Source organism: Tyto alba, unplaced genomic scaffold (assembly GCF_018691265.1).
Source record: "Tyto alba isolate M040663 unplaced genomic scaffold, T.alba_DEE_v4.0 Super-Scaffold_23, whole genome shotgun sequence".
NCBI classification, from domain to species: Eukaryota; Metazoa; Chordata; class Aves; order Strigiformes; family Tytonidae; genus Tyto; species Tyto alba.
Window position 1 is genome coordinate 10,992,506 of NW_024881297.1, and position 27,784 is coordinate 11,020,289.

General features: G+C 40.6%; 1 protein-coding gene across 1 annotated transcript; it reads right to left on the reverse strand.

Moving 5' to 3' along the window:
- Positions 1–1,699: 1,699 nt before the first annotated feature.
- On the reverse strand, positions 1,700–26,303 carry SMARCA5 (SWI/SNF related, matrix associated, actin dependent regulator of chromatin, subfamily a, member 5). Its single transcript, XM_042796619.1, has 24 exons — positions 25,928–26,303; positions 23,314–23,388; positions 20,241–20,407; positions 19,429–19,529; positions 18,734–18,834; positions 16,662–16,841; positions 14,999–15,154; positions 14,770–14,901; positions 13,885–13,953; positions 13,439–13,548; positions 12,937–13,163; positions 11,234–11,355; positions 10,992–11,144; positions 9,603–9,735; positions 8,758–8,906; positions 8,410–8,529; positions 8,064–8,174; positions 7,365–7,478; positions 7,062–7,184; positions 5,769–5,901; positions 4,669–4,787; positions 3,502–3,714; positions 2,977–3,087; positions 1,700–1,997 (listed from the first exon to the last, which is right to left on the reverse strand). The coding sequence occupies exons 1-24, from the start codon at positions 26,048–26,050 to the stop codon at positions 1,932–1,934; spliced, it is 3,108 nt and encodes a 1,035-aa protein (XP_042652553.1). The 5' UTR covers positions 26,051–26,303; the 3' UTR covers positions 1,700–1,931.
- Positions 26,304–27,784: the final 1,481 nt, after the last annotated feature.

Consider the following 27,784-nt stretch of genomic DNA (forward strand, 5'->3'; position numbering starts at 1 on the left):
AGGCGCTGGCCCAGGGTGCCCAGAGCAGCTGTGGCTGCCCCCTCCCTGGAAGGGTTCAAGGCCAGGTTGGACGGGGCTGGGAGCACCCTGGGCTGGGGGAAGGGGGCCCTGCCCATGGCAGAGGGGGGTGGAGCTGGGTGATCTGTAAGGTCCCTTCCAACCCAAACTGTTCTATGAATTAGAGCTAGATTGTGAAGCCACACTAGAAAAATAGTATGTTAGTGCTTAGGTGCTGGTATTAAGCGCTTTCAGCCATGCTTAAACAGATTCTATTACTTTGGAACAATACTACAGATCGCTTTCCCATACTCTAATCTTCCTTTGCTTGACACAGGCAGGCATTATAGCATCAAAATACAGGCAAATACTTCTAAAAGGTAGCTTATTTTGCCAGATGGCGCTGGCAGAACACACTCATATTATCAAGAGCAAATACTTTGCTTTGCTTTTTACTTCTACTTGAAAGAAAATGGATTTTCTGTAACTAGCAGGATGTCATTTGGGAGATGACGGTTTAGTTCCTTTTACTTTCTGCATCCTGGCAGTTGAGAATTGCTAGCACAAATGAAGTGCTGCTCAGCTATTTAATAAACCTTTCCCTTCTGCTTCCTCTAAAGGTTTTTATTTAGACTAATTGTAAACAAGCGATTGTGGCTTGTTTGTGGCTTTTGATGCTGTTTGGATTTTTTTGTGAAAAGGGGTACTTTGCAAAGGAAAGCTTTTAAAGGAAGGCTTCAGCAATGCAGCAGAATAGAAGCTCATTTAAAGTACTAGTAAGAACTGCAGTGCTGTACATGAGCTACATGCGTGAAGTCTAAGCTTTTTCTGAGGTCTCGTTTTGCTTAAATGCTTAAAACTCAAAAAAGCTGTTATTTTCCAGGGATGCATTTCTCCTTGTTTACACAATGCTGAGGCCTGTTGATAGGTGTTCTTAAAAGGGCCAAAACTGAGCCAAGGTGAAGTGAGTGTTCTGTTTTTTTTTTTTTCCCCCTAGTAAATTCCAGAATTATGCTGTATTGGATGATGGCAGTGGGAAACACGCGATTTCATCTCAGCCATTATATGCCAGATGATACATAAAAAAGGAAGGACAGCGCCGGAAATGCTCGCGCATGGTAGTCTGACTAGCTCAGGGAACGGCGGGGATTGCCAGACACTTAGTCTTGCACACCATGTCAGCACCAGTTCTTTTCACAGCAATCAATCAGGGCTGTCTCTGCCTTTACCACAGGCAGGTGATGTATTGTTACCTCTTCTGCTCTGACTTGTTGCTGTTTGCCAGTAGAAGCAATTCGACCATTCTTAGGTCATTCTAATAAAGTACAAAGCTCAGGCTGACTGACTTACCTTCTTCTGGCACAGAATAACACAGAAAAATGTTGTAATTTTGTTCCAATCTGTACCTATGTTGATCATTCATTTGAGGTAAATACCCAGCCATTCCACTATTGGCAAAGAACAGAGTATATTCGTGCAGTAAAATCAAGTTCAATAAAGGTAATGTCAGAGTCACAGATTTTCCAAAAATGGGGTTTGACTGGTGGTGGTGGCAGCTTGTAACAAGAAAACACAACTGCATAGTTCTATTGATCATAATGGAAAAAGTGTTCACAACAGCCTAAGAGGGAAAAAAAACCTGGGGGATGATTAAATAAAGAGGTATTCAACATTAGTGAAAAGAGAGTCACGGGAAGCCTTATTAATAAATGAAGCCTATTTATTACTTCAAGTGTTAATGGTAAAAAAAATTCAGCACAGCTGTTGCATTTAAAAAAGTGAAACTACATTAGGTACTATGTTTCTAGTTCAGTAAACAGATGAACCCGATGTCCTTTAATGACATAATAGTTGAGCATTATACAGTACATCTTATGAAGACCCGTAAATTAAAGAACTACTTTTAAAATTTAGTGATTACAAAAATTCTGCATTCACAGCTTTAGCTTCTTTTTTCTTCCACGACCATCAGGAGTACCATCCATTTTGCGCTTCTGTGCCTGGAAGGTAAGTTTTTGAGTAAGTTAGTGATACCAAAAGATTGCAAGCAAGCAAAGCCTCTCAAGTCAAAGCAGATGGAGACAATTTATACCCTGGCAGCTTTAAAATGTGATAAATTGCAAGTGCTGTAATATGGCAAATATGCACGTCCTCCTCAGGATAGCTGTTTTTTTGCTTCCAATTCTAGGAGTCTGCTATTTCATAGAGGTCAAAAGTGTATAGAAGCAAATAAGGATGTTATAAAGCTTACTATTTCTGAAATGGTATTTCTAACTACCTGTTTAAATATACTGTGAACAGTTCTAAGAAACTTAACTAATCCACCACTCTTTACTGATTCCTGCCCAGAAGCACAGCACAACTTCCTTTGCACGTAAGTTTTTGATACAGCAGCTCTTGGCAACAACTTGAACAACAAATCTAGGCAAGAAAAGGGGTGAACCTGGTATTTCCTTCACAAAACAGGCCTGCGCACTTAGCAGAACTTTGACTGGAGTCAGCAAAGAGAGCCGTCAGGCCTGGGTGCTGTTCTCCCAAGCCCAGTTTGTGAGCAGCCCCCCACAGAGGGGAAGGGGCAGCAGTGTCTGCCCAGGAACACTTGCAACTGGAGCTGTAGCATTCTCAAAGTGGAACGAATGAACTGCATCACCCGTGTGTCCCTCAGCTGTCAACACATCATTTCTTTAGGGATAAAAATTAATCAAAAGGCCAAATACGTATTGGACCAGGGTAAACCCACTCCGTGATCCAAAACGTAACGCTTTTATCTGCTCTCAAAGCATGCGAGCTACAATTTAGAACCTATTTTCCTTTATCTGGCATCCACAACAGTACTAGCTGAATGACAGCGTGAACATTGCCCTATAAGGTTTTTTGTTGTTGTTTTTTAAATAACTTTAGATACCACTTTTCCTAGACAATTAGAAATGCACCATCTTCAAACGAGCTCTTCCACAGAAATGTCTTTTTAAATCTTACCGAAGATGGTTTTGGTCCACGTTTCTTCTTTTCTGCCTTTTCCTTTTCTTCCAGTTCCATGTTTTCTCTTTCAATCAGGGTGATTAAAGTATTGCATCTCCTTTGCAGCTCCTAAATTACACAACATACTCATTCACTACATTAAGCAGCCACTTAATGTAAAATTCCTATTAGAGTATTAGAAATGCCTGTAAGTAGGTAAAAGTTTTTTCCTGTTATCTTGGCAGAGCAAAAAAGGAATGAAATATTTTTTGATAGTTAGTGGCTGGCTTTGCAGGAACGGATTTGATCGCAGATGTTTGCTTTTTAAAACGTATCTGTATTGAATTCAGATTCATGGGGACTTTTGACAAACAGGTAGTTTACTGCATTTGCCATCCACTACAGTTGTTGGAAAGTCTATAAAAATGTAACATCCTGTACATGTGCACATACCTCTATTTCAGAAGCCATTTAATTAGCCCAGTGTCTACCTGTGGTGTTACAGGCATTCATGAACAAGCAGCAAACCAGATTAATACATACCATTGCAGTTCGGGACTTGAGAAACCAGTCAAATCTGAATTGTGGGGAGTTTCGGATACACTGTCTTAATTCATCATAGACGTTTTCTTTATCAAATCCTAACTTGTGAAGCATACAGATTAGAAAGCGATCCTCCTCTTCGGTGTAATTCTTCCCTTTATTAGTACCGTAGGATATTCTCAACTGGTGGAAGGGGGCTTTATATCTGCCAATCTAAACAAAACAAGTAAGATCACATAAAACTAAGAAGTAGCTCAGAACTGGCATGGAACTGTTTTATAGGAAAGCAATACATGACATGAAGACAGGCAGATGAACAATACCAAGTCAGTTAGAAAACTAGATCTCTGGTACTAAGCCACCACATGTAAGGAACTGTGGGTTCTAGATACTGCATTTATCAATACCATCTCAAGTGGAAAATTCTAGTTCAGACGACATTTGATTAATGGCAGACTGCAAACCTGTCACTACATTTGAAAACAGTCAAGATCTGCCAGGCATCAAATGGCAGTGTTCCTTTTTAAAATGGTCAAAAGCAGAGTATCAGTAAAAACGGTACATGAGACTGTAAGGACACGGTTCAGCTGCATTCTGGTTAACTGAGTCAGACTCTGTTCTTCCCCTGACTTCCCTAGACAAGACAACTAACTAGTCAGACCTGAAGGCGGGGGGGGAGGGGGGCACACACACGGGACTTCTGCTACACTCTCTTAATTTACTACAAATCTGTTTGTTAATTACCAAACCCTGGTTGCTGAAACACAGATCAGAACAAAAGCCTCCTCTACTTGGTAAGTCTTCTCTTTTGAAGTGCTCTAAATAGGATTTTTAGCTACATGAGTCTAAAAGAAATTCTACTTCTTCAGAAAGTTATTGAGAGTTTGTTAGATGGCACTGCCAACTGTTTGTCCTGTGATAAAGATGACCGTTACGAACAACAGGTTGGGCCTCACCTGAAGTGATCAGCATAACTATCAGCCAGGACAGCACTTCTACAGAATGGCAAAGCTAGAAGAAGCAACTACTGAAGAATATGCAAAAGAGGCAAACACCATGCCCAGCCTCTTGGTCTTCATACATTAGTAACACCCGCTAGACAGAGAGTCCCTCCATCTCACCTCACTGGCACTGGGAAAGAAAGGAAGCAAGAAACACTGCAGATACCTTTGTATCAAGTGCTTTTTTTATGCTGATGCGTCTCTGAATTCTGGCTTCTCCTCTTTCTATCTGAGCCATGATCTTCTCTATGTCTTGGAGTTCATTGCATCTTTCCCAGAACACAGCTAAGAAAAGAACAATTGGTTGGTTTCTTATCATACATCTTAAAAGTTTGGGTTTTTTTACCTTTAAAAAAAAATATGTTAGATGTTACTTCCTTTTACCAGAACTTACTGCTGTATAAAAATCGGCACGCCTTTACCCGGTAAGGAACCTGCACTTCCTGGTATCATGTGTTGCAGTATTACAAATGCTATTTGGAAGGGAGTAGATGTAGGAGTCCTCTGTTTAAATGAGGTGTGATATAGGCCAGAAAGGTTTTTGTTAGCCAATCTCCTTCTCAAAGAAAAAAGCTTCTGAAAATGGAAACTGATACAACAGCAGAGGGAAGATATTTACAGAGTGAAGCGGGAGCGCAACCGAGCAGCCAAAGACAAGAGCAAGTGTCTAAAAGACAAATGCTTAAATAAAAGGTTATTTAAGAGATTTTTTCACACCTGTGAGCTGCTATATACCTTTAGAAATTTAGCCCCAGGACCTTGCAGCTGAATTAGAGTAGAACACAGGTTTGAGACATCAGAGCTGAAGTAGCCAAGTGGACTTCAGTTCTAAACACAATGGCCATTATAAAAACATTTACTGTATCCCACTCTTGATGAAGATGAGGTGATAAACAAACCACTGGTTAGTGAATACAAGAAGTGAAATCTCTCCAGCTAAGCATTATTTCTCAGCTTTTTGTTTTGCAAAAATTAACAAGAATTGAAGACAGTACTATGCAGTTAGTTAGAGAAGATTTAGGATATATTACAGTGGGTCAGGAACAGTTTACCTGCCCATTTCAGTACAGCTTTAACGACGCAGGGGCTAAACACGTGAAAATCTTGATCAGTAGATCCCAACTCAGTCAGTACTGAATTCTACCCTGAAAGTCTTCAAGAGCCATGTAAGACATTCTCCAAGACATTACCATGTTCACAGGCAGGCCAAACTAGGAAAGCCACGTTACATATGGACTCACAGAGTTGACTAAAAAAATAAGTTACCTGAATACTCAATGACTTCCTCTGGGGTTTTCCCTTCTACTTCTCTTGCTATATTTTCAATGTCATCACGGCCCCACTTCTCATTCGCTTTGATGAACTGGTTAAAATCTCTCTTATTCCAGTTAGTGAATCCCTTTATAGCAATCAAAAGGAAACATGGCACAGAAGTTCAGTATGTGTCTCCAAATTTGTTTCAACAGATTTTTATACTGCGGTCACTATAGTCTTGCCACCTAAATACTGCATAATGATTAGCACTGGTTCTCTGCCTACCTACTAGTTTCAGTCTTTAACTCATAAATTAATCCCTCCTACCACTACTCTCTGACTGAGAACATGGGATCACTTTTTAAGAAGAAAAATCCCTCAGATGAAGCAATAGGCTCTATAATGGTTTTGTTTTGTCAGAAAGGCCCACCAAATGCCTCACAGATGCCAGCAGCCATTTGCCCTGCTCACTCTCCCTCAGAAGGTCTAAAGCTATCTTGTGGTGATATTCAGTAGGGACAGAAATAATAACATTGAAATTATCCACTGCCAGAATAGACTCCTTTCATATTAGCAGTAACTTTTACAGAGAGTAAAACATTCTGCCAGCCATGCTACGATTTAGCCATAGCTTGCTTGATTGTACTGTTATACTGTTTTTACTACTCAAACAAAATTTTAACTCCTTCTCCCCCCTCCCCCCCAAAATATAATGTGAAATTATAATACCCAAATAACAGCCATTGACCTGTTTTAAATAATTTACATGTACATACTACCTAATTAGGTAATCAGTCTCTATTCTCTTTAAGGGAGGGAACACTATCCCCAACCAGTCATAGTTTAGGCAAACTGTCCATTCACCCTGCAGGATTCACTTCCACACAGGGGTGATACTTTGGCAGAAGATGATACACTTTCAAAAATGTGGAAAGTAGCAGCTTCAGCTCAGCAGCCAGTCTGCAAGGCCCGCAGCTGAGGACAGATGTCACAGCCTACAGTCGATGCAAACTCGGGAAGCCAGACTCCGACACTTGGGCGGCTGCTTATACTTCAGGCTCAAAATAGACAGAATGTAGATCAGATCCAGTAGACCGAGTACACCAATTAATTTGGTGGACATTCTTCAAAAGTATCCAGGCCCATGACAAACCAAATGCTAAACCTCTTTTCAGTCTGAACCAAAATCTGCAGCTGTGTTAACTATAGCATGTGCAAATCAGTGACCGAGAAATGTTCCTATAACCCTGCAAAACACAAAGAAAGCTTCAGCTAATTTTAGTCTCACTAAAAACCCAACTATACCTGGGTTAGAAGCTTCTCTTTTTCTTCTAGTTCTTCATCATTAAGAGGTTCAGCCTCATCAATCTTAAGCTGCTCTTCCTTTTGTGCTTGGGCCGCATTTGGCAGATCAGGATTACGAGGTACCTGAAAGGTTTTGCATTTTGTAAAATTTGATCACAGATAATTGCCAGTTGTCGATTTTTTTGTTTAATAGAACCTAATCGTTTGTTCAGCTCAACACAATTTTATTTTGCTTAAATTAGCATGAAAGACAGGACAAGTACATATTCTCCTACTGTTGCAATGCGTGAATTCTTTGATTACCTTGTACCCAATTGTTTTCCTGTAGTAAAGAATCTCTTTTTCCAGTAGTTCAAACAGGCGTGGAGGAAAGAACTGAAAATCCTGTACGTTTGGCTGCTTTGGAGGCCGTGGTGCCTGAAATACATACAAAGCTTGTACTTGATTCCCTTTCATATCCAGAATCTGTTTGCTTGTAATAAGTGATTTCAGTTTATGAGGGGGGGGAAAAAAAAAAAAAAGCTTCATTGTTACAAAAATGCACTATCTTAACAACAAGAAAAAGCCACACCATGCAAGAGACAACAACAACCATGAAGAATTCTAAAAAGTAGGTGGCCTGGGAGAAAAGGGGAGAGGGTCTTTTGGTTGGAGGAAGAGGCTGGGGAAAGAGTCACACATGCATCCCCTTTAACACAGTTCAGGCACCCTGAGCAGGAATAAGGAAATCTTCCACAGGTAAGGAAAATTCACAGGTGCTTAAATAAAAATAAAATATGAAACACCTCGGTCTTACCCTTCTAACATCTTACAAGTTTCATCCTGCTCTTTTTTCTCACAGAAGTTTGTCTCAAGTCCTTTGAAGTTTCATAAATTTAAATTGCCCCCCCCCGTTTGCAAAAATTAATAGAGTGGTTTTTAGGAAGACTAATTTCTCGCTTTCAGCTTTAACCATTTATCACACACTTCAAACAAATTATTTTTTTAAATTAGTCAACTCACCTTGGGTGCTTTTGGCTCACTGACTCGAAGAGCCTCTCTGAAGTAAGCATCCACAGCATAATTGGCTTTTCTTTCTCGTTTAGGTGGTTCAATCCACTCTGTAAATGCCATCTATAAAAAAACATATCCCACCACCCCACAAAAACATTAAGACTAAGCCTTGCAAAATATTCAGACCAGCTACAAGTTTCATATAAAACTAGATCTACGTCTACTTCATTAAGTAATAAAACTTACTTATAAACCGTTTTCATAGATTATATTGTATTTTAACCGACACTTCTTAAATAAACACGGTTCAATCTCACAACTTAGGGCTTTCCTTCAAAAAAAATTTAAACTTTACCTTCTGTTTTTCTCTGTAGTCTTCCCCTTCAAAATTATACACGCTGGACTCTGTATCCATTGTGAAATTCCTGAGTGAGCTTTCACCCATCTTGGAAAGCTTTTCATTCATTTCTGCAGTCTTGGAGGGGGGAGAGAGAAAACAGTAGCAATTGTGAAAGGTACTTCCGTTATAAAACATCTCATTTACAACAGTAGAAAAAAATACATGTTTGACCAATATGAAAACCCTCAATAGTGAAACTCTTACTCTCTCCAGCTTACAATCCAGTTATCATCTAGGGATATACCATCTTGCCATCGAACTTAAGTCTACAGTTGGGTTTCTGTCTTTTTAACTTCATCTCACCTTCTTTGCGCCTCTTTCCAAAATGTGGTCAATATCTTCATCTGTAATCTCACTCTCCTTTGAAGCAAACACATGTGTTGCTCCATGTCTAATCATTTGCAGCATTTCATCCTTCCCAAGTTTATTCAGGTTTTGATCCACCAGTCTTCCTGAAGGTAAAAGCATTGGAAGATAGCAGCTAACCAAAGAGTTTACATTATGGAAGGAGCAATATGTAATTTTTTTTCCCCCCTTACATTTCCACATTAAACTATATATCCTTTTCTCTCAGTAAAGGAAATTACAAATGAAGAAAAAGAAAGAAGAAGAAAAAAAAAAAAAAAAAGGCAAGCAAAATCTAGCCAGGGATCTTACACATTTACTTTACTGTATATGAATCGTGTTCTAACAACTTCATTTTGGACATGAGGTCTTCCATACCAGTTTTGTTAGGGTGCATGTTTTCACAATTTCCAGACTAAACCTTACTGAATTTGTTTTTTTACCAACCAAGAAGGTTACAGTGTCATCATTTCTTTCTAAATATTAGAAAAAAGCAATGCATTCATTTCTCCAGTTCAAATGAAAAGTTGAATATAAATAAAAAAATCTGACTAAACCCACTTGTATGTATGTATCACTAGGGAGGTAATAAGAAAGGTAGTGAGGAAAAGTCTATCCCCCCCCTACAGTAAAATAAATTTTGAAGTGGATCAGGCCTTTGCATTCTATCTTCTGAGTTCAGCTGAGGCAAAAAGCAACATTCCCATTGACTCTTTCTAGCTGATTTCACCACAGTTTACAAGTTGTGAAAAAGAGAACAGAATCCCATCATAATGACAAACAAATTGCCTTCATATACTTGCCTTGCTGAATGACTATGGAATCTAGCCGGAGTTTCATTTCTGCACGTTCCACTATTCTTTCTTCCACTGTATTGTCTGTGATAAACCTGAACACTCGAACAGTCTTTGTTTGGCCAATTCTGTGTGCTCGATCCTAGGCAAAAAAAAAAAAAAAAGTAACAAAGTAAGTACCAAAAAATTCACTACTTGGTTTCCTGCATGATTGTATAATTAGTCCTCAGTTCTCATTAGTTTCAACATAATAATTTACTAAATGCAATACCATAGGTTAATTAAATCTTTATAGACATCCAGGTAACATAACTACCCACGATCACGCATTCTTATCTGCATTGTAAGTTTTGGGGTAGGTTTTTCAATAACATTAGCTGTGAGTAAGTCTCTAGATGTCACACCTAAAAATAGCGTGTGGGGGTTTCTGTTAAATCACACTGGGCAGAAGACTGGATGCTCCTGACCTTAGGTAACCTTCTGTAAAATCAAAGTACTTAAGAAATTATCTCTGTACTGACCAAAAGCTACCTTTCTCAAACTTGTTCACTTCTGCCATGAATATTCCAAGACAAATACAATGCACTACCTCACCTGACTGGCAAATCATTAACCACGGTGAGAATTAGTATTCTGAACATACACCTTTAGTGGTAGCTGGAACTATGTCGCTTTAGCTTCCAGACACCAGTTCCATCATTCCTTCAAACTAATTTTTGCTAAAATACTTGAGAATCTGCAGCTTAACTGAAATAATTAAAAAGAAATAACCAAGCTTTGTCACTGAAAGGCCTCATTTGTCAAAAAACACAGGTAGTTTTTAAATAGCTTTACTTTCTTATGTGATCAGTAATGTTCTTGGTATGTCCCAAGGTTGGAGATGCATGCAAATCTACTTCAAAACAAAGTAAAGATGGTTGTTAAAATGAGCTTGCTCAGCACCATAAAAGCTGTTTTTTAAAAGTTTAATTCAGCTTTTCTTTATCTCTTTTCCAAAGTCTGAAGGAAGACAGTGTAAATGTATTCACCTCTACTCCCCACAGAAGTAAAGCTTTATAGTTTTGGAATTAACGTGCTACATTTCTCTTGTTTTTTCTTTTTTTTTTTTTTTTTTAAAAAAAAAAACAAATAGGCTATTTTTGTTAAATGCTACTAAGAGTACTGTAGCATATACCCAGCATTTCCCACTGCATAAAACATCGTACAGCCCAACTGTGACTAAGGGTTCCACCCAGCAGAAGCTGCACTGGAACTGAAAATCAGTCTTACAAAGACTACTCCTGTGCTAAAACACAGAAAATACCATTTTATTTTGCAAATACTACATCACACCACACCTTTCTATAAAAGTTCTGTGAGAAAGAAAAGGAAGACCACAATTTCCATCTTGATTCTTACCATAGCTTGAAGATCTACTTGTGGATTCCAGTCTGAATCGTACAGAATTACAACATCAGCAGTAGCCAAATTGATTCCAAGACCTCCTGCCCGTGTACTCAACATGAACACAAATTTTGAGCTACCAGGTTCATTATATGCATTAATAGATGCCTGAATAAATAAAAGGAACGTATCAGTTGAACCGAAGGTTTCACGGGTACTGTTTTTTATTTGAATAAAATACTTAAAATATTAAATACCTGTCTCTCATCATGTGGTGTTTGTCCATCCAGTCTACAATATTCGTAATTTCGCCACATACAGTAATCTTCCAAGATATCTAGGACTCTGGTCATCTGACTGAAGATTAAGACTCTTGAACCTGTTTCGGTAAATAGCTTTCTTATGTTTTCACCAAAACTCCAGATTTATCAAACTCTGCAAGTTTGCATTACCAGGAAGGGAAAGAGGGCAGTTCCACGTACTAAGAGGAAAAGCAGTTAGAATTTCAGAACCCAATATGTAAACGTGGGGCTGCAGCCACTGCTGTCACAGGGGCTGCGTGGGGCTCAGCTGCCTACCGGGGTTAAACCACAACAGCCCCCCTGGGTGCCCGGCCCGGGGCTCGGAGGGGTCCAGAGCACGAGACTTGTGATGCGAGCGGGCGAGACTGAATTCATGGCTGTTACAGCTGTTTAGCCTTTTTGCTTGTTTTCTGTTGTACTTCTTATCAAAACATTCCCAGACACAGCACAGCAAGATGGTAACACGACTATAAAAGCATCAAGGAGTATAAATAATGAAATTGTGAAGTACTTGTTTTGGATTTAAGATAACTAGAAATAAAGTGAGTACTTCTTAAAGACTTGCCAGTTTACTTACCTGCCAAGAACAACTCCCCCCAAAATTTAAACGTACAATAATTTATCCATATACACACAACCATTTCCAACCCATTTCAGAGATGTAAGTAAAACACAGAATATTATAAAGCTTCCATCTCCCTGAGGTCTAATAATGAACTCTTTTTTGTTTAAGAAAATAATTTGATTTAAGACCAGGCCAATTTTAATCGCCACATCTTAACAAGAAGCCTCACAGCAGAAAGAAAGCAAGATTAAAATAAAGCACAGTAACCACTGAATTATTTTTCAGTCTTGCAGTGATGCGTATCACCCCAGCTGCTGGAATGATACCTGGATACGAAGGAGAGGTTACTTTTGTATTACCCAAGACTGAGGTTTGCACTTGGTTTTATTCTCCTGCAATGTCTCCCTAGTCACAAACTTTCCTCCACTCCTTTAACCAAGATACTTCAGTAAGCATACTCATTAAAATAATGAGTTAAAAATCTATTCCAGAGTAAAAAATTCTGTAGCAACTGAGTTTTACTGTGATGTATTCCAAAGCCTCGTCCCTACTATTAAATAACTTGGTATTCCCCTGTGTTTGTGTGCCTTAAAAGAATTCACTGGAAAAACTCAGGTGCTGCTCAAAATCATATCCAGCAAGAAAGACCAACATTTCACAAAGGGTTTGACTTTAACCCTACATGAAGACTTTGAATCTGAACTGGTACTTCATGGCAAATCAGAGGAGCAGCTGAAATACCACTATTACGTTGCAAATAGCTAATAATGCTAAGAAAGAAAACCTAAAGCCCAGACCAACTGATGTTTCTGTAGTCTCAAATTTGCTGGGATTACAAAAAAAAAAAAAAAAAAAAAAAATCAACATGCTTCACCATCACAAAAAAGCCATAATGGACTATTGATCCAATTATTTATGATGGCACGTCACAAATTGTTTCTGTATCAACTATTTATGGTATCACGCTAGAAACCAACAATAATCCTGGGTAAAGTGTGCTGGTTTTTGCTCAGAATACACAGAAACATTAAGAAGCACTGGCTTTAATTTTTATCATTGAACCAAACAACTCAAACAACAACGAGATGCATACCTTGTTCTTTCAACTTAGGTAGCAATTTGTCCAATACTACCATTTTGCCGCTGTTGGTGACCAAATGCATGTCTGTTGTGTAAGGTGGACCAGGCTCTGCTCCATCAAAGAGATAAGGATGATTGCAACACTTTCGCAGCTGCATGAGGATATTCAACAGTCTCATTTTGTCCAGCTTCCCAGCTGAATTCAATATATCTATATCCTTCATTAAGATTCTTGTATACCTACCATCAAACAAAGAAAAAATTTTTGTGACTCTCAAACAAAGTTGGCCTTCCCTTAAATTGCAAGTATAGTCAAAAGCTCCCCCTGCCCCTCCTTTCATCAGGTAACTCCCCTTGATACGCACAGTTTTGTCATCAAAACAGTGTCACAAGGAAATATGTATGAGTTGGGAGTACACCAGAAGGAATTAAATAAAGTTCCACACAATAATCAAGTCATAAGCAGCACATTCCTCCCAAGCATTAACCACAGCACAGTCAGGTACGTGAATTACCATTCTCGCTGCATTTTGCTGAGACCCACATAAATTTTAACTTCCTTCTTCGGAGGCAAGCTTTTCTCTACATCAGCCTTAATGCGACGTAGAAGGAATGGTCGTAGCACCTGAAAGAGATTGCTTCATTAAACATATTTCGGAAACTGAAACACTGAACAGGTCAATAGACAAAAGCAGTGCTGATATTCTCTGTCATAAATGCTCAAACAGCAGACCTACGAACAGATCACCTGAAAAAGTAATCTATACGGATAGATTATTATACATGTCCTTTCTCTGGAAGACTCAAAGATTAGGCCAAAATCATCTTTCAGATGAGGAGGTAAGTCTGCCATAGTTTCTGGAATAAGCTATCTTACCCTATTATTCTGTCTCAAGAAGCATTAGAAGAATTTAGAACTTAACTTCGGTCAACGTAGCACTTTTACAAAAAGCAGACTTACCATATGGAGACGTTCCACCAACTTTTGATCCCCTAGACAGTTGTTTGTATCAAACCATGAATCAAAGTCCTGTATCAACAGAATTGCTGGTATGTAAGAGCTTTCCTTTCAAGGTGCAATGTCATTACAACAGTGAATAAATACAACTCAAGTGATTCTCTTAGATAGGCAGTAAGTAGAAGAACAAATTACCCTCTTCAGTCTATTTTTATGCAAAGCTCCATTACACACCGTCTTCCAAAAAACAAACAAACAAACAAACAAACAAAACATACCCCAAAACACAAACAAAACAAAACAATCAAACAAAAAACCAAAGAAGATTCATTCATATCTCCCCACTGGACAAAGTCCATCTGGAAGAAGCGTACTACTGCAGCATTCCATATAAAACAGAAAGGAAACAGTAAAATTTTGGTGTAATGCACCACAAGGCTTCCCCTTCTACAGATGTTACACTACCAATTCATCAAAACAGTTAAGCATGCACTTCGTGAAGTCTATTGCTCATTATATCGTATCTTCCAACTCACAAGAAAGAAGTCTTAGATAAACAATAAGGTAGCTTATAGTGAAATATAAGAACAAAGTTAGTTGGTTTAGCCATCACAATGTTTAAACCTATTTTGAACTGTGCTAGACACCAGCTTCACATTGTCATTTTAAATACCTTTTTTATCTGCTGAGCTCACAACAGCCTTTAAAAATGGCCAAGCTGAGAAAAACAGTTTACCCTACTAGACTTCACAATTCTGGAAACATTTCTAACTGTCAATGTATCGTGATCGGTAACTGATACTCCTAACTATGCATATTCAGGTCTATTTTCAAATCTGGAAAACCAGCAAGGTTAATTTAACATGATTAGCAGAAATTCAGACTTACTTCAGATGAGTTAAAGACATCTGGCAAAAGGAAGTTAAGAAGTGCCCAGAGTTCATGCAAGTTGTTCTGAAGTGGAGTTCCAGTTAATAGCAGCCGATTTGTAGTCTTGAATTCCCTCACAATTTCTGATAACTGAAGGACATGGAGACACGAGCAATATACAATTACTAGTCCCCATACCACCAGCTAATAACCCACACAAATCTCTTTCAGCGAAAGTATAAATTACCTTTGATTTTTCATTTTTAATCCTGTGGGCTTCATCTATAACTAGATATCTCCAGTTAAACTTTTTGAATACAGATTTCTCTTTGATCAGCATTTCATAGGATGTTACGCAGACATCCCATTCTCCAGGCAGCAACACATCTCTGACAAAGGCAGCCTAGACAACAAGGTGACAGTTATTTACTGACTTACTGATTTGTCAAATCTAAACCAAAAAGAACACACTAGCGCTGTGAAAATTTTATAACAATGTTGCTACTAAACATAGAAGAAAATATCCTTAATTATAGAGGCATTATAATGTGCAACCATTGTAAAGATTGACAACTTTGTCAGCTAAAACCCTTGGGGCAGAGCAGAGAAGTGATTTCAGCTCTAACTCCTGGTTTTATAAACTGTAGATGACTACCCACACACATGAGGTTTTCAATAGCTGAACTATAAGATCAGAACCAAAATTTAATTTTCCGTAGGTATGTTTTGGGTTTTTTTATATTTTATGTTTAGAAAATTGTAGTTTTTGAACATAAAAACCAATCCCAAGCACAGTTTTATTTGGCTAACTGAAAAATTTCTAGAATGCTGACATCCCAGGTTAAAAGCAGACATGGTAATTAGTCAGAATTCAAAATACACAGATGTATAAATGTCAAGAACTTAACTCATATGCAAGAAATATACTGAAGAAATAATAGGAACTTTTGGATTCAAAAAAGGTGCACTAAAAAATAATTAAAAAAAAAAAAAAAATCACAAGATACCAGACCTGGACCAATGACCTCCAGAACTATTTAAAGTTTCATCAATATTTTTGTAAATTTCTAACCCAACCACCTCTGAAAATAGAGATAGATGCCCTTAGAATAAAAAAATCTGCTGACAAAAGCAGCAGTTTAATGGCACCAGTAATAACTCTTCCTTCCATAAATAAATGGGTAACTTCAGTTGACAAATCTACAGATACCTCATCATATTCCATGTTTTCAGTTTTCTTTGCTATGTTAAAAAAAACAAAACCCCAAAAAACCCCAAACATGGCAAAAAAACCAATACTGAGGTTACAAAAAGAGAATGCTTGACATAGGAAGGTCCCAACAGACTGAACAATATTTTCTCTTATAATTGACAAAATTCAAGCCAAATAAAATCCATGCACACACTGCTTTTACCAACCAACCCACCTTGCCCTCTCCAGTATTAAGCTGGCAACTGTTTTCAGAAAGCAGTTCTTTAGCGACAGACCCCCATAATCCTTTTAAGAGCTGCTGTTACAGCTAATACAACATACTGTATTACGTAGAGCAGAAAACAAATCACTTTTTTTCCTAATTTATATATGTCTACAAGTTATGGCACTTCACACGAAACACATTATTTTTCTGTTAAGATTTATCATGTTTTGTTGGTGTACACAGTGTATTGCCTTCACAAAAGGAGAGAGAAAATCTTTGGACAAGAAATTACGAGTGTAAAGTGATGAAGCAATAGCTGGGCAACACGCGTGTGAATTCTAAGCTCGTTATATTTTCAGTAGGTAGGACTTGTAGGCCTTACTGCTTAACCACTACAAATCCAAGTAATATCCTTCCCTGTGGACACAGGTAAAGGACAGCAAGATCACATATTGGATCTACACAGGAAAAAAAAAACGCATCAAAACTTACTCTCTGGTCTTTGTCCCCTATCAAACAAACTGCTCGAAGCGTAGGCACCCATCTCTTGAATTCATTCATCCAGTTATGTAGAGTGGACTTAGGAACTAACACCATGTGAGGACCAGGAATATTTCTGTAGTGTTTCATATACCCAAGAAGAGAAATTGTTTGCAGTGTCTTTCCAAGACCCTGTAAGAGATGATGTGTCGTAAAAAAAAATCTCTCAAGAAACACCTTAAAAACCCCAAGAGTGAGCTCCAAGTACCACATGGAAGACACAGGAGCCTGAACAAATGAGTGAGATATATTAAAGACAGTGCTACTCACAAAAGACATCAAAGTCTTGGTAAGAAAAAGCCTGTATGACTTCCCGTGTTCAATAATAAGAGTAATGTTTTCAAACCTTGAATTATGAAGTTGGGATTTTGCCTCACTTTTCAAATAAGACACAGTCTTAGAAGCTCAAGAAAATACTATTTCATAAAATTTTATTCTGTAGACTAGGGCGTACTCAGATTCTTTATTTAGAGGAAAACAAACTTTACAAACTGGACACGTGCATTCTCTTAAACTTGAAATAAAATGAATAAATTAAGAACCTCGTAAGGAGGCTTTTATAGGCCATGACATGATGTCAGTTCTTGTGAGAAGAAAGCCAAATGTAAAAGTAAACAGCTGCATATGTCAAAGAACAAATATTGAGCTTCTTTAGAAGTACTTTTTTTAAGCACTCTGTTCTTTATTCAACACTTAAAACCTTGTACCTTATGCATATAACCTGAATTAAAACAAGACTGAGGAAGACATGCAAAACCCAGATCATTCATATGATTTAAATAATTCAAAATTATTATGCCACAGACACATAGGATTTAAAATAACTTCCACTGATGTTTTTGGGGTATTTTTGCTTCTAAAATTCAAGTCTTTGTCTTCGAAATAACCATATTCCACCTGGTGTAAGATGTGGAAGTGTTCACAAGCTGTGTGAGAGGCATTAATACGTTCAAAAGGATTAATATTTCAGAATTAACCAAAAAATATTTAATAGTAAATATTTAAATTCCTCAGCACAAGATGGATTTTGAGATACCACGAATCCAAGGACTTGTAAAGTTTCTCAGTCATTTTTGTTAAAACAAGTCTGCTCCACTTAATACTGTACTCAGAAAAAAAAAACCTCGTCTCTTCATAAGCATGTATGTCACAGAAAATCCTTGATCTATCTTAAAATTAAATGTTACTGAACAATGATTTCAGTTCATTTGTCTCTAATTTATCTTGAAGAAGTTTTATTACACAGAAATTACCGGAAGGTATGAGAAATGCAATATACTGAAATATAATTAGATTTTTGTTTTTCCTTATCTACTCCTTCTGAAAAACAGATGGAATGAAAATCACTTAGAGGACAAAAACGTATCTGCCTGTCAAACTATTACAATTCCTTCTGCATTCATCTCTTGTCTTTCAGAGAAAGAGAATAAAAGCGGAATCAAAAGCCAACGTGGCCAGTGCTGAGTGAAATATCCATGATCACGATGTGAAAGAAATTTTAACAGAGTTCTCTAGCTAAATCTATCTTCGCGTCGTTTTTCCCCGAAAATTTCCCACTGGCGTGTAGCTCTTGCCACTGAGATCAATCCATGTAGGATATTCATATCCTGCTATCTGCATTTTATCCTAACAACGGGAAGTGTTGCCACATTGGTTGCTCTTTTCAAACATGACACTCTCCTTCACAAGGGCAGCCTGAGAATACCATAACAAAATAGCTGCAATTTATAGAAAAAAAATATAAATAGAGGATATGGAACAACTCCCCTTCGCCAAATTTTATTTTTCTAAAGGTTGACAGATTCCTTTTTCATACGCCTATTTCTAAAACTGCCCGCACAGTTTATTTAAAGATACCTGTGACGCTTTTAACATTAGTGACTTAAAACATACTAGAAAAATAAGATTTGGCAACTTATACATTGCGTTTTGTGCTATTAAAAACCCCATATATACAGCTGAACTAAAACTGTATTGTATTGCACGTAGTCACAGGTCCCCAGAAACATGGGCTAGGCACATACCATTTCATCTGCTAGGATACCATTGATGCCATTTTCATACAGAGAGATGAGCCAGTTCAATCCTCGGACCTGATAATCGCGCAGCTTTCCCCACTTAACATCTAAAAGACATGAAAGAATACAGACTAAAAGATCTGTAAGAAGTTACCAAAGAAATGCACCATCCCTTGACTGCTAGTTGACAGAGATTAGCTAAGCTACAGAACAAAATCAAGTAGTAAATCTCTTGCAGTAAACTCCAAGGAGAATGCAGACTGGAGACAGTGACATGTTAATTTTGTTTCTGCAAGCTGCTCTAACAGTTTTGTTTTCTGCAAGAACTGAAAACACACAGAAATTCCAACTCTATCATCACCCCCCAAATCGGAACACAGTTGAACGTTAAAAGAACAAAATACTGAATTCTCTGCTAAATGAACTGGAAGCTGTTAGGTACTTCAAACGGCATCAGAAGATAGGCTGCATATGTAAAAACTATGGCCAAGACTCGCTGGACCATCTTTCTAGCCTGGCTGAAAATAAACAGTCCCTCGCTAATACTTTTTGTCCCCTTGGACTGGTGCTGTGTTTTTTTCCTCCTCCCGTCCCCCAAAATTGATTCATTGTCCTTGGGAAGGACAAAAAGAAACTTCATTTTAAACAACATTTTGAAGGACAAAAACAGAGGCAAAAAAAAAGAAAAAGAGGCAACACACATGATGGAGATTCTTCAAAGCGAGTGCAGACGTTAGTTGCCTTGGAGCTTTCTGTTAACAGCTCCTCATCTTCTTCCTGCTCTGTTCTACGATGACGATAGCTGAAAAAGTACAAGAAAGAAGTAAGTTTCTGGCTAAACAGAAAAAGTCTAATGTCATTGCAGTACAGAACACAAACACCCAAAGAAGCTTCTAGCAAGATTCTGAAGAACAACTCGGTTTTAGCTGATCAACTGAAATCCTGCTTTTTACCTCTTTAGAGCCACTACCTTTTTAGTAAGATAAGATGACCACATTGTTGGCAGGCTCAAATATTTGAGCAAAGTGACTGGAAAGGGATAAATTGTGTGCAGCAGTGCTGGCCTTTAACTACAAGACAGGGAATGACACTGTACTTAAGAGCTCTGCAACATCAGCCAAATGCTATATATGTTGTAGCCACATGAGCTGCAGTGAAGGCAATCCAAATTTCTAGACTTCTGTTTTCAAGCTGCAGTATCAGCATACTGATGTTCTCCGTGAACTCTTACAACTTACAGTCATGAATGCTCTACTTTCCCACCCCCGCTTTTCCTCATGCTGGAATACTTTTAATCATGATAGTGCTTTACCACCAACACAAAATTCTTGTAACTCCTAGAATTCTTAAACAACCCTCAACTTACAGGTGGGCAGTTGAGACAAAACACAATTATACAGCATAAAACACACACACTGAAATAGGACAAAAGACTAGCAAGTTTAACTTACGCTTCTAAAGTACAATAAAATCCATAATTACAGTACAAGCTGGCCTACATGTCATCACTCACTCGCCAACTGACAGTAAATTCTGTTTCTCATCCTTCTTTATTCGTGGACGTCCAGGCTTCATTTTCAAAGGGGAAGTTGGAGTTTTCTGAGCAGCCGGCTGAATGAAATGAGCAAACAGCTCAGTCTGCTTCAACAGATACTCAAATCTGTTTGCTCTGTCTGTTTGCTGTTGACAAGAAAAATTAAATGGAACAAGTGTGAGACATTACAGTATGTATTCATTCAAAAGAAAAAGCTAACAAATGCTTTTTAAACAATACAGATTCACATTTCTGTATATAAATAGCTACAATAACAAAGAAGAGATGATTAACATTAACATCAACAATATAACCGCTGCTGACAGATCCAATATTCTTTCATTGGGCCAAGGCTAGCCTTTGCTACGCAGTAAGATCAAAGCTGCAAGACAGCCCTATGCTAAGACAGAAATCTGGCTTTGCCACAAAGATTGCACGAGTGTCACTAGACAAGGCCAGAGTCCCCTTAACAACCTTCTCCTATCAAAAATGACAGTCCCACTCCCCAAAATTTAGCACACACACACACACCCCCCAGCATGCACAAGATCCTTCAACGAACTCGTTCATCTCACCAACCTGGCAACAACTATTTTCTACCACATTAGTTTCCTGCCTGCTCAGGGAGATACCCCACCTCACTGTGGTGTCAGATAAGCAAAAGAGCTGGCATGAAAGGGGGTGGAGGGGGCAGAAGAGGCCATAGCTAGAGGCCAGAACACCTATTTCAGCAGCAGACTTCTTAGATATGCTCAGCCTATCTTGTCAGACTGCCCCCCTTTCATATGAGTTACTGTTTCTGCTGTGCAAAAAAGATTACAGGAGACAATATTAGTATCTAAAAGGTTCAGTTCCTTTGAGACAGATTCGATTTGGAATCAACACAGCTTCCCAAGGCCACATCAAGGCTTCAGAACAGACAATCAAGACAGAAACTAGCTCCAAGCTCAACAACAACCACTCTGTCATTCTGCCAACTGCCACAACATAACCTGGTATTTAGCAACTTGCTCAGCTACAGGAAGTCAGTTTTCTTAGCAAAAAGGAATATATGTTCCAGGCTTCTGAAAGAGCAATGCCAGCTCTGTGAGTGCTCTCATCTTTAAAGCAAGCAGTTCCTGCACTACGTAAAAGATGAGAAGACAGGGGTTAGAGAAGAAAGAGACCAAGAAAAAGATCTTGTGTGTACCACAAAAGAGTCAGACTCACACTAACTAGAGTTTAAGCTTGATTGACACAGCTACAACACACATCCACTGAATTAAAGTTTTCCTGTCTATTCTTCATAGGGCTTTTTTTGTTTACTTTGCAACAGTTTCTGAAGTTTAAACCAGGTAAAATCTTACTACTACCCAAATTGCTGACCCTTATTTTTACGTACTTGTTTCACCAGCCATGCAAAAGAGAAGTAGAAGAGATACAGACTGAATTGCAAAAGTTTCCTCCTTCTGAAACTTTATGGAGGAATCTTCTGCAAGTTTTGGCACTGCACACATATCCCCACAACTCTTTTTTCATTGTGCTTAAGGATATTACTTTAAGAGACAAACAAACACCCATAGCTTTTAGATAGGACACAGACAAGAACCAGCTGTACTATGCAACCTTGAGCTATCCTACCAACAGAGAAACTTCCCCCGTTTCCTTTTCCAGTGCATATTCTGACTATTGCAACAGCAGAATACAATCCTCCTTGTAATCACACTTGTCTAGAGACTATAGGAGACAACTCCTAGTTCACTTTCTTCAGTTTGCCCGGAAGTAGCATCAAGAAATTAGCTCAAGACAACTGGGCTATTTTCAGTGGCAAGAAGAAGCAACACAGGAAGCAGCAAATTATAAGAATCAGTTTCACTTTCCTATGAAAAAAGCTCACATGCAGTCACAGACTCTGGAATTACAAACAGGAAGAAAGGAAAACAGGGAGAAACAGAGAAAGAAAACACAGTGAGATGGGTGAGGAGTGGATGGCTCCATCCCTTACATTCAGAATATTATAAAAACAAAAAATAAGGAAAATAATAAGTTTTCTCCTAGCTAACTTGCGAAAGCACAGAACTTCCCATCTTCAAAAGCTCAAGGACTCTAACTAGAGCTTCACAAAGAACTAATTAAATTTCATAAAAAGCTAACAAAATCCTTTTCAGCTTAGACAAAGTGAAAGGATTGAAAAGCTAGCCAAGGCTTACAGTCAGTGCTCATCCTAAACAGCAAACCCTTCCTCAGCCTCCTGTGAATTTTGAAAGCTAACTTTTATTTACTTTGACTCATGAACTGTACTGTTTGAAAGAATCTGCCTATTTTGAAGTCCTCCTACTAAATCACATTTTAACTGAAAAGGAATGCAGTGCCTGCTCAAAGCCTTATGCCAAACCTTTCTTTTTGATGATCACCCCCACAAATATAAGTTAATATACTTTTTCTACAAAGGACTGCTACTCTGGCAGTTCAAAATTAAGTTTGGAATTATTTTTCTGTATTTATATTCAGCAATATAAAAAAGGTCCTAGACTCCAGCTGATTCCATACACTGAGAAAGTAAGGCAGCAGCCACGTAAATACTTATGGATGATTTCCTAGATGGTCCTTCCGTTTCTGACCGAGAAAGTAAATACTCAACTCTTCGTAATCCCCCTTGCCTACAGGAAGGACAACTCCAGAGATAACTTCAAAAGCCACTTGAAAACTTTTTGTTGCATTTTTTCCTCTAAGACATTTGACTATTTCCCATTACATAATTCTTCTCAATCTAGAGCACCTCAAAGATGCTAGGACCATACTTCCTAGAAACAGTAAAACACATTAACAGTTATTCTCACAAGTAACTGCAATGGAAATGGAGAAAGAGCAGAGGACCGGTCAGCAAAATGCTAAGAACAACGGTCTGAAGGGTTTTCTTTCTGGGTATTTTTTGGTTTCAAGTTACTTAGATAATTTGAATAACTAGACACAGTTTTATAAACCCAGTTAAGGGATTTCAAACAAGCAGAAAACTATTCTAAGCAATTGCATAACTACTGGGTAGCTGTACACAGTCCCACATATTACATACCATTTTTTCTTCGTATGTAGGATCTGCTTCCTGGATTTCTTTTTGTTTTCCCGGAGACGCATCATCAAAAGATTCCTGAGATGAAAAAGAATCAGAAAAGAAAGTATTTTCTGAACAAGGGAAGATATCCATGTAAAGGAGAATAACCTTGTTTCAAATTATTATCTAGGCACATCAGATGGCACAGCCATCTTTTGCTGCTTTGATATAGTCAGCTTTCTATTACTTACCGTAAAATTGCCTGGAGATGGATCAAAGATCCCTGCCACAGGGTTAGGGACGGAGCTAGATTTCTGTAATCCCATTTAGCTCCATCACTAAAGCATCACATCAATGTGAAGGAGACAGGCAGCTGTGGTCCAGGAGCTCAGCATGGCACTTCTAGAGTGCTGAGCCAAAACCCTCCTAAGGCTGGCTCTGGAGAATACTGTGGAAGAACTAGCTCCAGTACCAAAGCAAGAGTAGTTTCAAGGAGTTTTTTTCTCCTTTTTCCAGATTTCCCCAATCCTTCATCATTTTGTATCAAGGGAACAAGCCTAAGTAATGAACCTGGAATGCAGTTTTGTTATGGAAGCCGAGTAGGAATTTAGACAAACTGCGTTTTTCCCCTATTTAGCTTACTAAATCAAATAATTGTTATTATCACCAGTAGTACCACTACCAACAGAAAAACAAGTTGGTTGGGAGGGGGCAGTCCTCCCTCATCCCCTTTTGCCAAATCCTTAACACATTGCTTTCAATTCTTCTTTTAGATCAGGGCTTTTTTATCATCCTCTCTCCTGTTATTAGGTTAACTCCCTACCATCTCCCCCATATAATTTCACCTTCTGTTCTTAAAACATAAAAAACATGGGATGATCCTTCCCTGGTAAACCACGCTAAGACAGTATATTACAAAGTAATTCTTGAAAGGCTGAGAAAAGGAAACAACTGAGATGCCTCCAAAATCATTATTAACCATCTGTTTAATTGAGCCAAGTAAGAATTGAGCTAAATTCAATCTTTACTGGCCAGTGTAGAACAAAGGAACAGGAAAGGAAGAAACAAGTTGAAACAAAGGCAGGCAAAACACGGGATGTTTGTGGGTGGGCGTTTCCTCACAAAACTGGCAGGTAAGGCGTGTGAAACAGAAGAATCCTAACAGAAATGTTTTGTTCACCAGTCAAAATATAAAGAAGTGAGCATAAGAAGTTACAGCTAAAGACCTTTAAAACTCCTACCCAAATCTTCTTACTCATCTCCCACTGGACTCGGCCAACACCCCCCTACTACCGTTTGAACTTCTCTATGAAATTCACATTTCTCCCGAAATGCCTCAACCCGTGAAGCACAGACACGCAGCAGCACGCCATCTGATCTCATCGTGTGCAACAAAGATGACGGGACCTCACAATGTAGCTAGAGAGCAAGAAAAGCTGCCTCTCAGGTGATCAGGACTATTAAGAAGCTACTTCCATCAAAACTCCGCTTTATACAAGCTAATCCCTTCCCCACGGGAGAAGAAACTCACTCAGGACGCACGGAGAGCACCCTCGCACACAGGCGCCTCAAGAGCCTCCATGCACTTAGCCCCAGCCCAGAACTGCCCTATTTTTGCAGGTTCGAGCAGAACTTATTACCCACAGTGCTTTGGCTACTTGCTCATCTGAAAAATACGGTATTTGCAAATTTATTTAGATCAAGTAGGTTGGACTGTACAGCATGACTCAGAGTGCAAAACACCCAGCGCTGAAAGCAGGACCAACCAGTTTCCTCATATCGTTAAAGAAACAATACTGCGATAAAATTAGCATCTGCAGGCAATCACTCAAACCACTTGAAATTTCTGGAAGAAGCACCTGTTGCCAATAAAAAAAAAAAAAAAAAAAAAACCAAACACCTCGAACACCCCCCCTCCCCACCCCCCCCCCCAAAAAAAAAGTTTTGAAGCGCTTCAGTAGTCAGAAAACGTTACTGCTTTTTAGAATATGGACTTGCTCATCGCTGAAGCAGGAAGCAGAAGGGCTGAGAAGGCTTCTCAGGGAGGGAGGCGAGGAGGGAAAGACCACTTGCAAGAAGCCCGTAAAGACCCCAGCGAGACCTCCGCGCCTTCAGCGCCTATGTGTGGGCCGGGGGGGCAGGACGGCGAATCCCCCCACCCCGTTCGGCGGGGGTGGGCGACGACACGAGAGGGAGCCTCTCCGTGCCCTCCCGTGACCCCTTTTCGAAGAAGAGAAACAAACGAAGCGACCTGGTGGCCAGGCCTCCCTTTCCCCTTGTCCCCCGCGGCTGCCGCCGGCCGAGGAACACGACGCCCAGGGCCCATGTGCGGCCACGGGCGGCGAGGGGAAACCGAGGGAGGGAGGGAGGGATGGAGCCCCCCCCCCATCACCCACCCCCGCCCCGCCATCCCGCCGCCCTCCCTCCCTCCCTCCCTCCCGCCGGGGCCCGGAGGCGCGGCGGCGCAGCACGGCGCCCGCCCCTCCATTGTCTCCCGCGGCCGCCCCACCGGCGCCGTCCCTCATGGCGGGCACCTGCCGCCGCGCCCCCGCCGCCGAGACCCGAGGAAAGGGGTGGAAAGGCGGTGGGGGGGGGATGTGTGTGGGGGTGTCCCCGGCGGGTAAAATCGCCTGACCTCCATCTCGGTGCCTCCGCCAGCGGGGCCGGCGACGGAATGGGCAGTCCCCGCCGCCTCGCTGCTGTTAGTGCCCGGTGGTGGAGCGGGCGGTTCGTCCGGTTGCGGCGGCGCGGCGGACATGATCCCTCCACCGCAGGCACAATGCTCCGCCGGGACGCGGCTGGCTGCGCGCTACCGGAGGAGGGGAGGAGAGGAAGAAGAAGGCCCGGCGGGGGCTGTGGGGGGGGTGAAGCGGGGCGCTGAGGGCGGTGCGCGGCCGCCGGCCGAGGCCCCGTGTGCCGCTGCCGCCCCGGCTTCTCCCGGCGGGCGCCCACCAACCAGGAACCGAGCCGGCTCCCAGCTCTCGCGAGAGCCGAGGCGCGGCGGGAGCCAGGGCGCTCCGCCGCCGCCTCGCCCCGCCCACAAGCCCGAGGGCTCTGACGTCACTGACGGCCCCGCCCTCCCCCGCCGCTCCGTGAGGGGGCGCGCGGCCGTTTGGGCCGCTCAACCGCCGGGGGAAGGGCGGCGGAGGCGCCCCGGGCCCGGCACCGAGGGAGCGGAGCCGACAGCCCCTCAGGAAACGGCTCGGCCGGCGGAGCCCGAGGCTGCGCTGCGCTCCCCCGCCCCTCAGCCCAGGGCTTGGGCCTGGCCGGAGCGTCCTGCAGCCTCGCTCCCCCCGGTCACCCCCGGTCGCTTGGTGGGAGCAGCAGTGTTGTGTAATTAAAGGAGGTGGGGGAAAGGGGGTTCGAACTAACGTTACTAACCCGGGAGTGTTGTTGGAAATTGCTCCTGTTACCGCATATGTTTCTTATTACGCTTTTTCACTGTTAAAAGCAAGAGGTGGGTTAAAGTTAACCAGCCTCACAACGCTGCTATCCCGACAAGGTCATTGAAGGCTTATTGCTGAAATGTAACCCGTGCGCTCGTCAAAATAAAGTGTGAGAACAGCATTGCTACAAAACGGCAGGTCTCTGTAAAAAAAGTGCTTTATGGCTATCTAACAGAACATCTCTCCAGCAGGAGAGAGTGAATTTTGAGTAGGACTCCTCTATCATCCACCAAGAAGGGTGCCAGAGTTCACTGCTCAAGTCAGTCCCTCACTTTCCCTCACAGTCCCTCCCCAGACAAAGTTGGTAGGATATAGAAGTGCGGTTTTATAGACTAGCTGAATAAAACATCGTGTCTGCTCCTGGCTTGAAGCATCAGACTTCTGCTTTAGGATACTGTTGGGCACATGGTTGCTTGCACTACCTTTGCTCAGGCGAGGAGTGCTCCTCACTGCTCGACCCCACTTACCCTGCCAGGTACCCTGTACCAGAGCGCCCATGCCAGAAGAATCCCACAGTGAACAAAATGGACTAAACTATACAGGAAGATAAATTTAAGAGCACCACCATTGCACTCCAACTGCTAACGGGGGCTGAGTCCAAAGGGCCAGACCTGGGCTACTCTGAAGCAAAAGCCCCATGCACAGCGTGGGCAAAGGGGTACTCTGCATCAACCGAATAGCTCCACAGATCCGCTCCTGCAGATTCGTTACATTTGTAGGTACACCTGCAACAACAAGTAGTGCTAATGGAGATGCAGCCTGTGAGTGTACTCCGCAGGTTTGTGAAGCTGCATCTCCCACGTCCTGAGAAACTACTGTAACCATGAAAACAGCAACTAAAGTAGACCATCTCTGCGACGATTATTATAACTATTGATTCCATTGTTTTTTATTAAAGACATCCTTTACAGTTTCTTGAAGTTAAAATGATTGGCTTTGACATTTACAAAAGACTCTGTCACTTCATTTCTGCCAGAACTACTCAGAAGAATAACTTCCCAGAAAATCTCAATTTTTCTAGAACAGGTTTTCTCAGCTAATAATAA

Excerpts from the sequence above, each read along its gene's own strand:
- SMARCA5 (XM_042796619.1), bottom strand. The coding sequence starts at position 26,050 with ATGTCCGCCGCGCCGCCGCAACCGGACGAACCGCCCGCTCCACCACCG. Across the intron at positions 15,155-16,661 it reads TAGGGGACAAAGACCAGAGA|GCTGCCTTTGTCAGAGATGT; the intron begins GTAAGTTTTGAT and ends CTTGTTGTCTAG. Across the intron at positions 8,175-8,409 it reads ACTACAGAGAAAAACAGAAG|ATGGCATTTACAGAGTGGAT; the intron begins GTAAAGTTTAAA and ends GTTTTTTTATAG.